The sequence below is a fragment of the Taudactylus pleione genome, unplaced genomic scaffold (assembly GCF_031769625.1).
Source record: "Taudactylus pleione unplaced genomic scaffold, aTauple2 ptg000004l, whole genome shotgun sequence".
Taxonomy (NCBI): domain Eukaryota; kingdom Metazoa; phylum Chordata; class Amphibia; order Anura; family Myobatrachidae; genus Taudactylus; species Taudactylus pleione.
In genome coordinates, this window is record NW_028284407.1 from 6,015,546 (window position 1) to 6,030,511 (window position 14,966).

General features: G+C 44.2%; 1 protein-coding gene across 1 annotated transcript in view; it reads left to right on the top strand.

Annotated features, from left to right (window-relative positions):
• Nucleotides 1-8,952: 8,952 nt before the first annotated feature.
• LOC148543367 (uncharacterized) overlaps nt 8,953-14,966 on the top strand; it is a 59,205-nt gene continuing 53,191 nt past the window's right edge. Inside the window, exons 1-5 of the mRNA XM_088475196.1 lie at nt 8,953-9,089; nt 9,947-10,030; nt 10,481-10,568; nt 10,869-10,938; nt 11,200-11,338. Coding sequence (XP_088331322.1) covers nt 8,967-9,089; nt 9,947-10,030; nt 10,481-10,568; nt 10,869-10,938; nt 11,200-11,338 — 504 coding nt within the window. The 5' untranslated portion in view covers nt 8,953-8,966. The remainder of the gene's footprint in view (nt 9,090-9,946; nt 10,031-10,480; nt 10,569-10,868; nt 10,939-11,199; nt 11,339-14,966) is intronic.

Consider the following 14,966-nt stretch of genomic DNA (forward strand, 5'->3'; position numbering starts at 1 on the left):
TCATCCCTGTCTATATTATTATTATTATTATTATTATTATTATTATTATTATTATTATTATCTTTTATTTAGAAGGCACCACAAGGGTTCTGCAGCACTTAACAAGGGGGATACAAATGACAATAAGTTATATTTATATATAGAGAGAGAGACTAATACAAACAGGATTGCTGTCTGTAAAGAACCAATTAATGTGTGAATGAATAAGCAGAGCCCATGACTATGTGATCGCTGGTGTAGTGACCCCGCTGTAGCTATAACACATGGGCAAGTGTAACTTTATGAGTTGTTTTGTCTAACCACAAGAGTGTTGGTGAGTCTATATTACTTTCTTTTTCAGGCCATCACATTACTGACTAAAGGGAATAAGCATCGCTCTAAGGCAGCCACAGCTGCCAATAAGAACTCATCCCGCTCCCATGCTGTGTTACAAGTCACCGTAAAGCAGACGAGCAATGATGGAGTGTGCATGGGCCGGCTGTACATGGTAGACCTGGCGGGATCAGAGCGAGCATGCCAGGTATCACTTGTGTTTTACATATTATTACCATTTCTTTGTATTTCCCCTGCAATTCCAAAGAAGTAAATATTGTAAGAGTTTGCTATCCTTCTGCAGTGTTCATGCTTTATCACTGTCTACTCTACAGAGAGAATATTTGTCTGCTACACCAGTCCTTGGCCAATTGCAGCTTATAGTATATATACTCTGACACACACACACACACACACACACACACACACACACACACACACACACACACACACACACACACACACACACACACACTTTTTTGTCCATAAGCTAAGTCACCTACCAGTATGATTTTAAAGAAAACCAGAGCACCCAGAGGTAACCCACGCAATCACAAAGAGGAACATGCAATGTATTTTCAGGAATATAGAAGGTCACTAAAGCTGCACTATGCTAAATGCTTTGGTGTTGCATCAGTGAGCACAGATAGTGCACCCAGAGCACGCCTGGGTGTGTGCCTACTATTCGCTCTAAGGGAACGCCTCTGCAACCTAGAGAACAATCTCCAGATGTGCACTGTGCAAGGTTGTGTTCTAGTTCTGCTCTGTACAATGAGGATCAGTGGTGCACCAACACCATACTAGGGTCACCTTCACTCCTCCCAACTCCCCCCCTTCACCTTTACATTCTTCTGCCCCTCTGCAAATGCTGCCACCTTGCTTGGTAAAGTTAAACCCTGATGGAAATCTAGGTGCACTCGCACACAGAGCCATAACAGGGCATAATTGCACCCTGGGCCACATAATTGCACCCTGGGCCACCTCCGCCCCCTGAGCGCAACATGTCATGATGTTGCATGTACTATATGACATCATTATGTCGTGCAGGAGGGCTGTGGTTAGCAGCTCCAATAAGCGCAGCACTGGCTAGATGTCCTTAGGATGCCCGATGGATTGCATGTCCTTGTCCTATTTTGTACTGTAAGTCAGTTGTCAAATTATTTGTTTATGTACTTTGTAAGGCGCTGCGGAACACTTGTGGCGCCATATAAATAAAGGATAATAATAATAATAATAATAATAATAATATACTGTGCAGGGTGCCCACCTGGAGTGTCCGCTGGATGCTGCAGCAGCAATCCTGGCAGCAGGGTTCCAGGCACCTGCTAACCAGGAGTGAGGGCCATAGGGTGGCACTGGTGGCCCAAACCTAGTTATCAGCCTGCTCGCACAAATCGAGGCACATGATGAGACCAATGCTGCTCTTGCACTGTGCAATGTAAATTATATCCATAATGTGTATAATTATCAGAGAGCTAAGTAGCCCTAGGGTAGTCCTTGTCCTGTATTCTGAGGTGGCATGTAATGGAAGCTCTTTTCTTTCATTAAAGCTCTTATGATGCTGTAATTTGTTTTTGCATCTTTTTGTAGTGAAGGCGTTATAACAGAGCCTTTCATGCTTATAGCTCTTTTTTCTCATGTCTGTAGCACTCCCTACGCGTGGCCTTTCTCCCCTTAGAGCAGTGATTCCCAATCTGTTACTCATAACAAATTATATAACATTTTGATTAAAGTCAATTTTTAATTAATAACATAAACCAGTATCAAATTAATGATACTAATAATCGAATTACATTTTTTCTTTAGTAGCTTGGGTTAAATTACATGCAGTAAGAAAGCATTTCGGCCAATATCACTAACTAAAACTAGGACACAATTGAAGTAAATTGTGTAATTAGTTTTATCATACAATAGTTTGTGTTTGTACCACAACCATACTGTGACTGAAGTCAGATGTGTCTTCATTATCTTTTCTGTTTCTATATCAGACTAAGAACACTGGCCAAACCTTCAAAGAAAGTGGCTATATAAACCGCTCCCTTCTGGCCCTAAGGAATTGCATTATGGCACTACGCAAGAGACCGGGCAGCCATATCAATTATCGGGACAGCAAATTGACCTGGCTGCTAAAGGTATGTTATTACTATGAGATTTCCTACACACATATGACCATACAACTGTACCTGATGTCAGGGACAGTGATAAGAGAGAAGGGACCAGTGTGCAGTCTCCATGCAGGCCTCCCCCTTCTCTTACAGGCACATGCACTAATTATACTATGGCACTGCGCTTTCTCTACTGGGCATGTGCAGAACTTTGGAAATATGGCACCCATATCATTTTCTCGGTGTGGTTTAGGGGGGCCCACACAGCACACCCTGCACCCATTTTTATTTTTTTATACTTACCACTATTAAGTCCTATGGAGTAGCGCTATTTTACCAGCATTTTGCGCATGTGCAGTAGGAAGTCACCAGGAAAATGGCTAACGTGCCATTTTCCTGGTGATTTACGCCAGGGTTGTCGACATTTAGCTCCCACTTTCCGGAAGGGAGCTGTCGGGCAAGCACAGAGGGGGAATCTCGCGGCAAAAAGGGGGTGTATCGTGGGAGAAAGGGGGCGTGGCTTGGAGGTGACATGTAATTGGGGGCGGGGCATAGGGCGTGACAGCGCGGTCGCATCATCATGGCCCCGCCCCCTCTTCACAATGCCGATGATAATGGCATTGTGATGCAGGGGGTGGGGCTACAATGACACGATTCAACGCGAATCACGTCATCGCCCCCCCCCCCTTGCCGTGGTTTATAAGGTGGGTCGCTGGGGCCGGGAGACTTGCCTGCCTTTCCGGGGGGCTCCCGGCCGAATCGGGAGGGTAGGTAAGTATGATTTACGCATGCGCAGTAGACTCCAGGCACACTCTAGTGCCCAGAGCCTACGGCTGCGTCAGCGAACTGACATCTCTTAATAAGCCCCTGGATACACCCATGGCTGATGTATAAGTAGCATTAGTCACTTCTTAGATAGCTTTATGAATGTGAGTTATCAAACAGGGCCATTAAGACTTTATTATGCCCTGGTACTAAAGGGGTATGTGCTCTAGTGTATGGGGGTGTGGCCAACCCCCATTGTAAATGCTGAGGTCCTTTGTACATGGGATGTGGCCACAGCATCTTTGCCTGAGCCCCAGTCATCAGGAATTTTATTCCTAACACATTGTTCTGTTGTATTATCTCAGACAATAGCTGCAATCAACCATGATATTAGTAATTAGTGCAATAATTTGTTTCTCACAAACATAGCATAAAACAATAGTAGCAGATCTTTAAACTGCTCATTACAATGTGTAAGGATTCCTCAGTGATCTCCCCTATAACCAGAGATTTATCTATCACAGGGTGCACTGAGTGGCAGGAGCAGAATGGTGATGATCACACACATCAGCCCTGCGGATGCTGCCTATGAAGACTCTCGCAGCACACTCACCTACGGCAGCAAGGCCAAGTACATCAAAACACTGGTGAGCAGCCCCCAAGGGGTAACGGCATATTTATCTATGTTACTGGGTATAACTGTGGTGGAACAAGGGATTTATTATTAAATAAAACAAACATTATGAACATTCAAAATCAGTTTTATTAGAAGATTGGTTGGAATGTGATCATTTACTTTCTATTGAAAATTCAGCTGCCAATTAAAATATGTAAACAATATCTACTACAGGCTTAATCAGTAATAAAAGCTACATCTGTGGTATTACATGTGTGTAAGGACACGTAGGTTACCCATCCATAATCTCCTGTCTCCCTGTTTTCTCTGAGTGTGCCGGTGCCCAGTAACTAAAGGTGGGTACACACCTGAAAGATATATCTGCGGATCGAGTGATATGCAAATATATATTTAGATGATGGTCGTTCATACACACTAAACGGCCATCATCTATCTGGCAGCCGCTGGGCCCGCTGGCAGGGAGGCGGATCGGGGCCACCCCCCTCCCCACGGTTGCCGCTGTGTGTGTACGGGTGGTCTGTATACACTTGCCGATGGACAGATATGTCTGCAGCACAGCCAATGCAATATGTCTGTGAATGACACGGTTCACAGACATATCATCTGTACACATTGATATATTGGCCGATCAATTGATCAGCCAGTGTGTACCCAGTATAACTTTCTGCTGTTTACCCGTCCTCCTGCAGGTGAAGAGGAACCGTGTTTGTGCCCCCCACAAAATCCCTGAGGCTGCAAGAGAAAGCAAAGTGCAGCTGGAAGACCCTCAACTTCCAGGTATTCTTTCTTCTTGTAATGAAAAGTTTGAGGGGTCTTTATATCATAGCTGTGCACTAACAATCTGCATCACCACTTATTGCAGCAATACAGATTATAGTTACACCACAAGTTACCATGCTGGGTTGTTGGGAGGTATGTACATATGCTGGTCTTTAAACTTACATATTAGGCAAAGGAAGCAACTGAACCAGGAACAATAGGAACAAATAGGGGTTTACATTTCCAAACTATAATCCATTGACTAACTGAAGCAAAACATATACCAGACATCAGGGCCATAACTAGGGTGGTGCCACCTGTGCCATGGCACTGGGCACCGCAGGGTAGGGGGCGCTATTTGGGTCTGTCAATTTTCCTGTTTATTATCATTCTCACTTGTAGTTTCCTCTTCTTTTATCCCCAGCATCTCCTGGCCACCCCTATCTCTTCCCTGGCTTTGTTTCCATGAGGTCATGACCCTTTTTGGGTGCACTAGCTTATGTCCCTATTTGAAAAATGGGGGGGCGCCAATTCTCTTGCAGGCAAAGGGCACCAAAAAGTCTAGTTACAGCTCTCCCAGACATAGTAGTAACTGTACTATTTCTGTATTCTTTTCCATAGAGCCAGCCCATAAGGACCATAAGGACAAAGCCCCCAGCTCCAGTAACACTGGTCCTATGAGAGGCTCCGAGTAAGTACTTTGTGCAGATATCACATGAACAATAAGTAACAATGTGATTTATGTATAGAAATGTAAAATGATGAAAATTAGTGTCATTTATAGATAAGGATAGATTGTGATGAAGTCTTTTTTTTTAGCTATTACTATATAAATGTTAATCATAATACACCATAATATGTAGCTATGGGTACATTATTATATTATACTAACCTTAGCTATTGTTACATTCTCATGGAGTCCTTTAGGTGCAAATGTGTCTGTTTTCTCTTTTTAGGGCTTTGCTGTCTAAATTGTCATCCGTGGTCACTATGCCAAAAAAACACCTGGCAATAACTGAGGCTGTGGTCCTCAAGGCAAAAAAACACCTGGCAATAACTGAGGCCGTGGTCCCTATGCCAAAAAAACACCTGGCAGTACCTGAGGCCGTGGTCCCTATGCCAATAAAACACCTGGAAGTACCTGAGGCTGTGGTCCCTATTCCAATAAAACACCTGGCAGTACCTGAGGCCGTGGTCCCTATGCCAATAAAACACCTGGCAGTACCTGAGGCCATGGTCCCAATGCCAATAAAACACCTGACAGTACCTGAGGCCGTGGTCCCTATGCCAAGAAGACACCTGGCAGTACTTGAGGCCATGGTCCCTATGCCAAGAAAACACCTGGCAGTACCTGAACACATGGTGCCTATGCTAAGAAAACACCTGCCAATACCTGAGGTAAGTGCTTTCAGTGTCATTGTGGTTACTTAACTTTTCCTTTATGTCCTAGTATTTATATATCTTTGTCATACAATGTAATGCTTATTACTCTGACATTTACATCTTATATTACTCCACAAGTGTTCACAATTTCTACACAATATGAGAAAGGAAAAATAAGTTTCTTGTAATACAAATGATCTTGCAAAAATCTATTCCATTATAATTGTAAATGAAATAAAAATAATCAGTAGTGGACAATTCCATGGCCGCAATTCAATTCAAAGCGATGATGAATAGCCCCGAGAGGGAGCTCCCGGAGCTAATCAATTCAGCCTGATGTTTGGCCCGACTAAAGGATTTCTTCTCGCACCCTCCTGAGAAATCCGACAAAAGTGTGCTAACAGCCTTGCGGCCGGCACTTTAGTCAGCCAATGCCGGTGCTCGTGACTAAACACCCATGTTAAGTCACGAGAACTGCCATTCTCCGACTTAACAGTGCGCTGAATTGAATCGTGGCCAATAAGATAAGCTAAATATATAAAACTAAGAAATGTGAACAAAGGCATGAAAAACCTCCAGATAAAACTAGAAAAACGAATTTATTCCAATTATATATAATATACCTAGTCATCCATTGTAGTATTATAGAAGTAAATACTGAAATTCTATTAGAAATTCAACTGCCAATTAAAATATGTTAGAAATATTTACTACAGGCTCAATCAGTCATAAAAGCTACATCTGTGGTATTATGTCTGTGCCAGGACACGTAGGTCACCCATCCATAATCTCCTGTCTCCCGGTGTACTCTGAGTGTGCCGGTGCCCAGTAACTAACTCTCTGCTGTCACCCTTCCTCCTGCAGGTGAAGGCGCACCATCTGAGTCTGGCCCACAAGATCCCTGAGGGTGCCAGAAAAATCAATGTTCAGCTGAGACTCGTCCCCCAGGTATTCTTGTAACATGTAATCAAAAGTTTAAGGGACCTATTCATCAAACGATACATGGCCCGGTAACCATGCGGAAATGCTAGTTTCCGCATATTTAGGTTACCAGACCAATCATCATCAGGGATCCGATAGGATCTCTTTGATATTCAGCAAACTCTAAAAACTGAAAGATGGCGCTTGTTCTCGGAAGCAAACTCTGAAACTTTCAGTTTTTGGGGTGTTTGCTGAATATCAGGTGGTTCATTTGGGACCGCTGATGATGAATAGCCCGGTAACCTAAATATATGGAAACTAGCATTTCCACATGGTTACCAGGCCATTTATCGGTTGATGAATAGGCCCCAGTGTTAGGACATGTAGGTTACCCATCCATTATCTCTTGTCTCCCTGTTTTCTCTAAGTGTGCCAGTGCCCAATAACTTACTCTCTGCTGTTTACCCTTCCTTCTGCAGGTGGAGAGGAACCATGTTTGTGCCCCCCACAAAGTTCCTGAGGCAACAAGAGAATACAAAGTGCAGCTGAAAGACCCTCGTCCTCCAGGTATTCTTGTTTCTTGTAATGAAAAGATTGAGGAGTCGGTTTATGATAGTTGTGCACTAACAATCTGCTTCACCACTTATCGCAGCAAAACAGATTGTAGTTACACCACAAGTTACCATGCTGGGTGGTTGGGAGGTATGTACATATGCTGGTCTTTACAGTTACAGATTAGGCAAAGGAAGCAACTGACCCAGGAACAATAGGAACAAATTGGGGTTTACACTTCCAAACTATGGGCCTGATTCAGAGCCGGACGCTATTTGCGATCGCTCGTTCAGAAAAAGGGGCCGGATATTTAAATTAAGTGCTCGCTCTTTGCGGTCTGTTGACACCTCTATGTCTGAACGAGCGAACGAAACATGCGCTCGCTATTTTGAAAAAAACGCCCCCTGGCCGCTCACATCATACGTCATCTCCACTATTTATTAGATTAATCGAGTACATCGAAAGGCGTATGAACTGCTCGCAGTGCTTGTGGTTGGATTTTCCTACCGCAATCATGCGAACAGTTCAGGCTAAGAAACAACCAAATGACGTGGTCGATGACGCTGCTTTGTTAATTATGCACACCCTTAAAACGCCCGTTTTGACCATTTGGCACGCCTGCGTTCGGAACTCCACTCCCCGTTTTCAAGCACCTTCCCCTGTTACCAACCACAAACGCCTCATCCTGTCACTCAAATTAGCAGGCATTCGCTATTTTGCGAGCACACGAATTCCGACCGCACTGACTGGTTCGCGCATGCGTATTACAACCCATACGCATGCGCAGATGTGCGAACATCGCTCGGAGCGAACGAGTGGTCGCTTACGAGCGGCTCTGAATCAGGCCCTATATTCCATTGACTGATGCAAAACATATACCAAACATAGTAGTAACTGTACTATTTCTATATTCTTTTCCATAGAGCCAGCCCATAAGGACCATAAGGACAAAGCCCCCAGCTCCAGTAACACTGGTCCTATGAGACCCCCCGAGTAAGTACTTTGTGCAGATATCACATGAACAATAAGTAACAATGTGATTTATGGATAGAAATGTAAAATGATGAAAATTTGTGTCATTTATAGATAAGAATAGATTGCTATGAAGTATTTTTTTAGCTATTACGATATAAATGTTAATCATAATACACCATAATATGTAGCTATGGGTACATTATTATATTATACTAACCTTAGCTATTGGTACATTCTCATGAGTCCTTTAGGTGCAAATGTGTCTGTTTTTTCTTTTTAGGGCTTTGCTGCCTAAATTGCCATCCGTGGTCCCTATGCCAAGAAAAGACCTGGCAGTACCCGAGGCAATGGTACCTATGCAAAAAAAACACCTGGCAATAACTGAGGCTGTGGTCCCTATGCCAAAAAAACACCTGGCAACAGCTGAGGCCGTAGTCCCTATGCCAATAAAAAACCTGGCAGTACCTGAGGCCGTGGTCCCTATGCCAAAAAAACACCTGGCAGTACCTGAGGCCGTGGTCCCTATGCCAAAAAAACACCTGACAGTACCCGAGGCCATGGTCCCTATGCCAAGAAGACACCTGGCAGTACTTGAGGCCGTGGTCCTTGTGCCAAGAAAACACCTGGCGGTACCTGAACCCGTGGTCCCTATGCCAAGAAAACACCTGGCAATACATGAGGTAAGTGCTTTCAGTGTCATTGTGGTTACTTACCTTTTCCTTTATGTCCTAGTATTTATATATCTTTGTCATACAATCTAATGCTTATTACTCTGACATTTACATCTTATATTACTCCACAAGTGTCACAATTTCTACACAATATGAGAAAGGAAAAATAAGTTTCTTGTATTACAAATGATCTTGCAAAAATCTAGTCCATTATAATTGTAAATGAAATAAAAATAATTGGTAGTGGACAATTCCTTAGCCACGATTCAATTCAAAGCGATGATGAATAGCCCCGGGATGGAGCTCCCGGAGCTAATCAATTCAGCCTGATGTTTGGCCCGACTAAATGATTTATTCTCACATCCTCCTGGGGTGCAGGAGAAATCCGACAAAAGTGTGCTAACAGCCTTGCGGCCCGCACTTTAGTCGGAGAATGCTGGTTCTTGCGACTAAACACCCATGTTAAGTTGCGATAACCGCCATTCTCCAACTTAACAGTGCGCAGAATTGAATCGTGGCCAATAAGATAAGCTAAATATATAAAACTAAGAAATGTGAACAAAGGCATGAAAAACCTCCAGATAAAACTAGAAAAACTAATTTATTCCAATTATATATAATATACCTAGACATCCATTGTAGTATTATAGAAATAAATACTGATATTCTTTTAGAAATTCAACTGCCAATTAAAATATGTTAGAAATATCTACTACAGGCTCAATCAGTCATAAAAGCTACATCTGTGGTATTATGTCTGTGCCAGGACACGTAGGTCACCCATCCATAATCCCCTGTCTCCCTGTGTACTCTGAGTTTGCCGGTGCCTAGTAACTAACTCTCTGCTGTCACCCTTCCTCCTGCAGGTGAAGGCGCACCATCTGAGTCTTGCCCACAAGATCCCTGAGGGTGCCAGAAAAATCAATGTTCAGCTGAGACTTGTCCCCCAGGTATTCTTGTACCATGTAATTAAAAGTTTAAGGGACCTATTCATGAAACGATACATGGCCCGGTAACCATGCGGAAATGCTAGTTTCCGCATATTTAAGTTACCGGGCCATTCATCATCAGGGGTCCGATAGGATCTCCTTGATATTCAGCAAACTCCGAAAACTGAAAGATGGCGCTTGTTCTCAGAAGCAAACTGTAAAACTTTCAGTTTTCGGAGTTTGATGGATATCAGGTGGCCCATTTGGGACCACTGATGATGAATAGCCCGGTAACCTAAATATATGGAAACTAGCATTTCCACATGGTTACGAGGCCATTTATCAGTTGATGAATAGGCCCCAGTGTTAGGACACGTAGGTTACCCATCCATTATCTCCTGTCTCCCTGTTTTCTCTGAGTGTGCCAGTGCCCAATAACTTACTCTCTGCTGTTTACCCTTCCTTCTGCAGGTGGAGAGGAACCGTGTGTGTGTCCCCTACAAAATCCCTGAGGCAACAAGACAAGACAAAGTGCAGCTGAAAGACCCTCGTCCTCCAGGTATTCTTGTTTCTTGTAATGAAAAGATTGAGGGGTCGGTTTATCATAGTTGTGCATTAACAATCTGCATCACCACTTATCACAGCAATACAGATTGTAGTTACACCACAAGTTACCATGCTGGGTGGTTGGGAGGTATGTACATATGCTGGTCTTTACAGTTTAGGCAAAGGAAGCAACTGACCCAGGAACAATAGGAACAAATTGGGGTTTACACTTCCAAACTATATTCCATTGACTGATGCAAAACATATACCAGACATAGTAGTAACTGTACTATTTCTATATTCTTTTCCATAGAGCCAGCCCATAAGGACCATGAGGACAAAGCCCCCAGTTCCACTAACACTGGTCCTATGAGACGCTCTGAGTAAGTACTTTGTGCAGATATCACATGAACAATAAGTAACAATGTGATTTATGGATAGAAATGAAAAATTATGAAAATTATTGTAATTTATAGATAAGAATAGATTTTTATGAAGTATTTTTAAGTATAACTTTATAAATGTTAATCATAATACACCATAATATGTAGCTATGGGTACATTATTTTATTGTACTAATCTTAGCTATTGTTACATTCTCGTCTAGTCCTTTAGGTACAAATGTGTCTGTTTTCTCTTTTTAGGGCTTCGCTGCATATACTGCACCCTGTGGTCCCTATGCCAAGAAAACACCTGGCAGTACCTGAGGCCATGGTCCCTAGGCCAAGAAAACACCTGGCAGTACCTGAGGTCGTGGCCCCCATGCCAAGAAAACACCTGGCAGTACCCGAGGTAGAGGTCCCTATGCCAAGAAAACACCTGGCAGTACCTGAGGCCGTGGTCCCTAGGCCAAGAAAACACCTGGCAGTACCTGAGGTCGTGGCCCCCATGCCAAGAAAACACCTGGCAGTACCTGAGGTAGAGGTCCCCATGCCAAGAAAACACCTGGCAATACCTGAGGTAAGTGATTTCAGTGTCATTGTGGTTACTTACATTTTCCTTATGTCCTAATATTTATATATTTCTTTGTCATACAATGTAATGCCTATTACACTGACATTTACATCTTATATGTTGTAAATTAAATAAAAATAATTGGTAGTGAACAAGTCCATGGCCTCGATGTAAATCAAAGCAATGATGAATAGCCCCGGGAGGGAGCTACCAGAGCTAATCAATTCAGCCTGATGTTTGGCCTGACTAAAGAATTTCTTCTTGCAAGCTCCTTGGGGTGCGAGGAGAAACCCGCCAAAAGTGCGCTAACAGCCTTGTGGATGGCACTTTAGTCGGAGAATGCCGGTTCTCGCGACAAAGCACCCATGTTAAGTCGTGAGAACTGCCATTCTCCGACTTAACAGTGCGCTGAATTGAATCACATCCAATAAGATAAGCTAAATATATAAAACTAAGAAATGTGAACAAAGGCATGAAAAACCTCCAGATAAAACTAGTACAACAAATGTATTCCAATTATATATAATATACAGTATCTAGTCATCCATTGTAGTATTATATAATATAATACTGAAATTCTATTAGAAATTCAGCTACCAATTAAAATATGTTAAAAATATCTACTACAGGCTCAATCAGTCATAAAATCTACACCTGTGGTATTACATGTCTGTGTGAGGACACGTAGGTCACCCATCCATAATCTCCTGTCTCCCTGCTTTCTCTGAGTAGGCCGGTGCCTAGTAACTAACTCTCTGCTGTCACCCTTCCTCCTGCAGGTGAAGGCACACCATCTGAGTCTGGCCCACAAGATCCCTGAAGGCGCCAGAGCAACCAATGTGCAGCTGAGACTCGTCCTCCAGGTATTCTTGTACCATGTAATTAAAAGTTTAAGGGGTCTGTTTATTATAGTTGTGGACTAACAATCTGGATCACAGCTTATCACAGCAATACAAATTGCAGTCACCCCGTAAATTACCATGCTGGGACAGTTGGGACGTGTGTACATATGCTGGTCTTTACAGCTGTGCAATATACTCAGGGGCTGGCTGGCAACTTTTAGCCTGGGGGGCAAATGCATGCAGGCGGCCCTGGCAGAGGAGTATCGTGTAGCCTGGGTGCCCGAAGAACGTGCGTGCTACGGCGCCGCCCCCCCTCAAGTGTTTCAGGGAGGAGGCAGGTCCATATGGGATTAATATAAGGTAAAAATAAAGATTAGGGGCAGCCCCCTGTCGTAGTGCCCATATGCAGTGCCCCCGTGTGCCACAGGAGATAACACCCTTATGCAGGCCTCCAGTAGTGCCCCCAGTAGTGATCCCCCCTATGCAGTGCCCCTTGTGCCCCCAGTAGTGGTCCCCCCTGTTCAGTGCCCCTTGTGCCCCCAGTAGTAAGCCCCTTATATAGTGCCCCCAATAGTGGTACCCCCTATGCAGTGCCCCCAGTAGCAGTCCACCCCCCCATGCAGTGCCCCCAATAGTGGTAACCCTTATGCAATGTCCCTTAAATAGTGGCCCCAGTTGTAGTCTCCCCCTAGGCAGTACCCCCAGTATTGCCCTTTATATAGAGCACCCAGCAGTGGTCCCTCGCAGTGCCTCCAGTGGTAGTCCCCTCCCCCTTTGTAGTGCCCTTAGTAGTAGTCCCCTCCCCCTATGCAGTGCCCCTAGTAGTAGTCCCCTCCCCTTGTAGTGCCCCCAGCAGTAGCCCCCCCTTGTAGTGCCCCCAGTAGTAGTAGTAGTCCCCCCTTGTAGTTCCCCCAGTAGTAGTAGTCCCCCCCTTGTAGTGTCCCCAGTAGTAGTGGTCCCCCCCCTTGTAGTGCCCCCAGTAGTAATCCACCCCCCTGGTAGTGCCCCCAGTAGTAATCCCCCCCTGGTAGTGCCCCCATAGAAATCCCCCCCCTGGTAGTGCCCCATAGTAATCCCCCCCTGGTAGTGCCCCCATAGTAATCCCCCTCCCCTTGGTAGTGCCCCCAGTAGCCCCCCCCCCTAGTAGAGAGAGAGACTTAATTAATAATAAAAAAATAAAAAAAAACCACTTACCTGAAACTCCCGCTCCTGGTCCCGACGCTTCCACCGACTCCTCTGGCCGCTTTGCATTATGGGAGAGACGTCGTCATGTCGACAGCTCTCCCATTACGCACTGCGGGAGTTGGAAGATGGCTCCCGCAGTGGGAGCAGCGGCGCCGATGAGAGTCTGACAGACTCTCAGCGGCTGCTGATTACAGCAAACACACAGCTGCCGGCTCCGGCGGCTGTGTGTTTGTGCTGTGTAGCGCTGACCGGACTCCGTCTGGTCAGCGCTACACACGTGGTGCAGTCTGTGTCACAGTGACACATACTGCACCGGCCCGCGGCCCGCATGACACTGCGGCCTGGGGGGCACATGGCACCCTGCCCCCCGGCCCAGCCCGCCACTGAATATACTGTATATATATATATATATATATATATATAAAAAAAAGACTGCCTTGGGGTATGCTGTAATGGAGAGGTGTATACTGCATAGGACTGGAATGCAGATTAGGCAAAGGAAGTGACTGACCTGGGAACAATAGGAACAAATAGTGGTTTATACTTACAAACTAATATTTCATTGAATAACTGATGCACATATACATATACCAGACACAATAGTAACTGTACTATTTCTGTATTATTTTCCATAGGGCCGGACTGGAAAGAAAACAGGCTCAGTTCCAGGGACATTGTTCTTATGAAATGCACGTACGTACTTATAGCCATATTCAATTAGAGGCGAAGTTTTCGCCTGTCCGACTGTTCGCTTCATTCGCCTGTCTCAGAGGCGAATTTATTCCGTGCTCGTCCCCGCTTTTCGCCTAATTCAATTGCAAAACAGGCGAACACGGAAATAGGCGAATGCGGAACAGGTGAAAAGTACTGAAAGAATTGGGGAAATCAGTCTGTACCCCAGAAAAAGATGCACTAACATAGGGAATCAATATAGATGTGTACTAATAGCCCTAATAAAACTATTTTGCGTACTTAAGTTGTGTAAATTGGCTGCTATTAGCGTCTTTGTAAAAGTGGTGAAGAATGGCATAAAGCTGTATTTTTTGGTGAAAATAAGTAGTCCAGACAAATTTGGGGAGCTTGAAAATGGGTGCTAGCATATTCTTATGTCTCTAAAGTGAAGTTTTAAAAACCGTGAAAAATCCACCTGCTGCATGCACCTGCAATCCCAAAAACACCTTACCCATACTTGTGGACCCCCAAGAAGTATTTTTTGCTACTTTTAATGTTTATCCCCCCACTTTTTAAATTTACACCCCAAAAATGACATGTCTTTTTTGGGGTGTTCTTAGGTTTTAGTTTCTGGGTTTTTTTGCGTATTTGTCCTTTGGGGGCTGTCCCAAGGGGTCTGAGTTGTTTCCCCATGTTTGCACCCCAAAATAAAGATTTTGCATTTGTTTTCACCAGCTATTGATTGGAGAATCATTTTT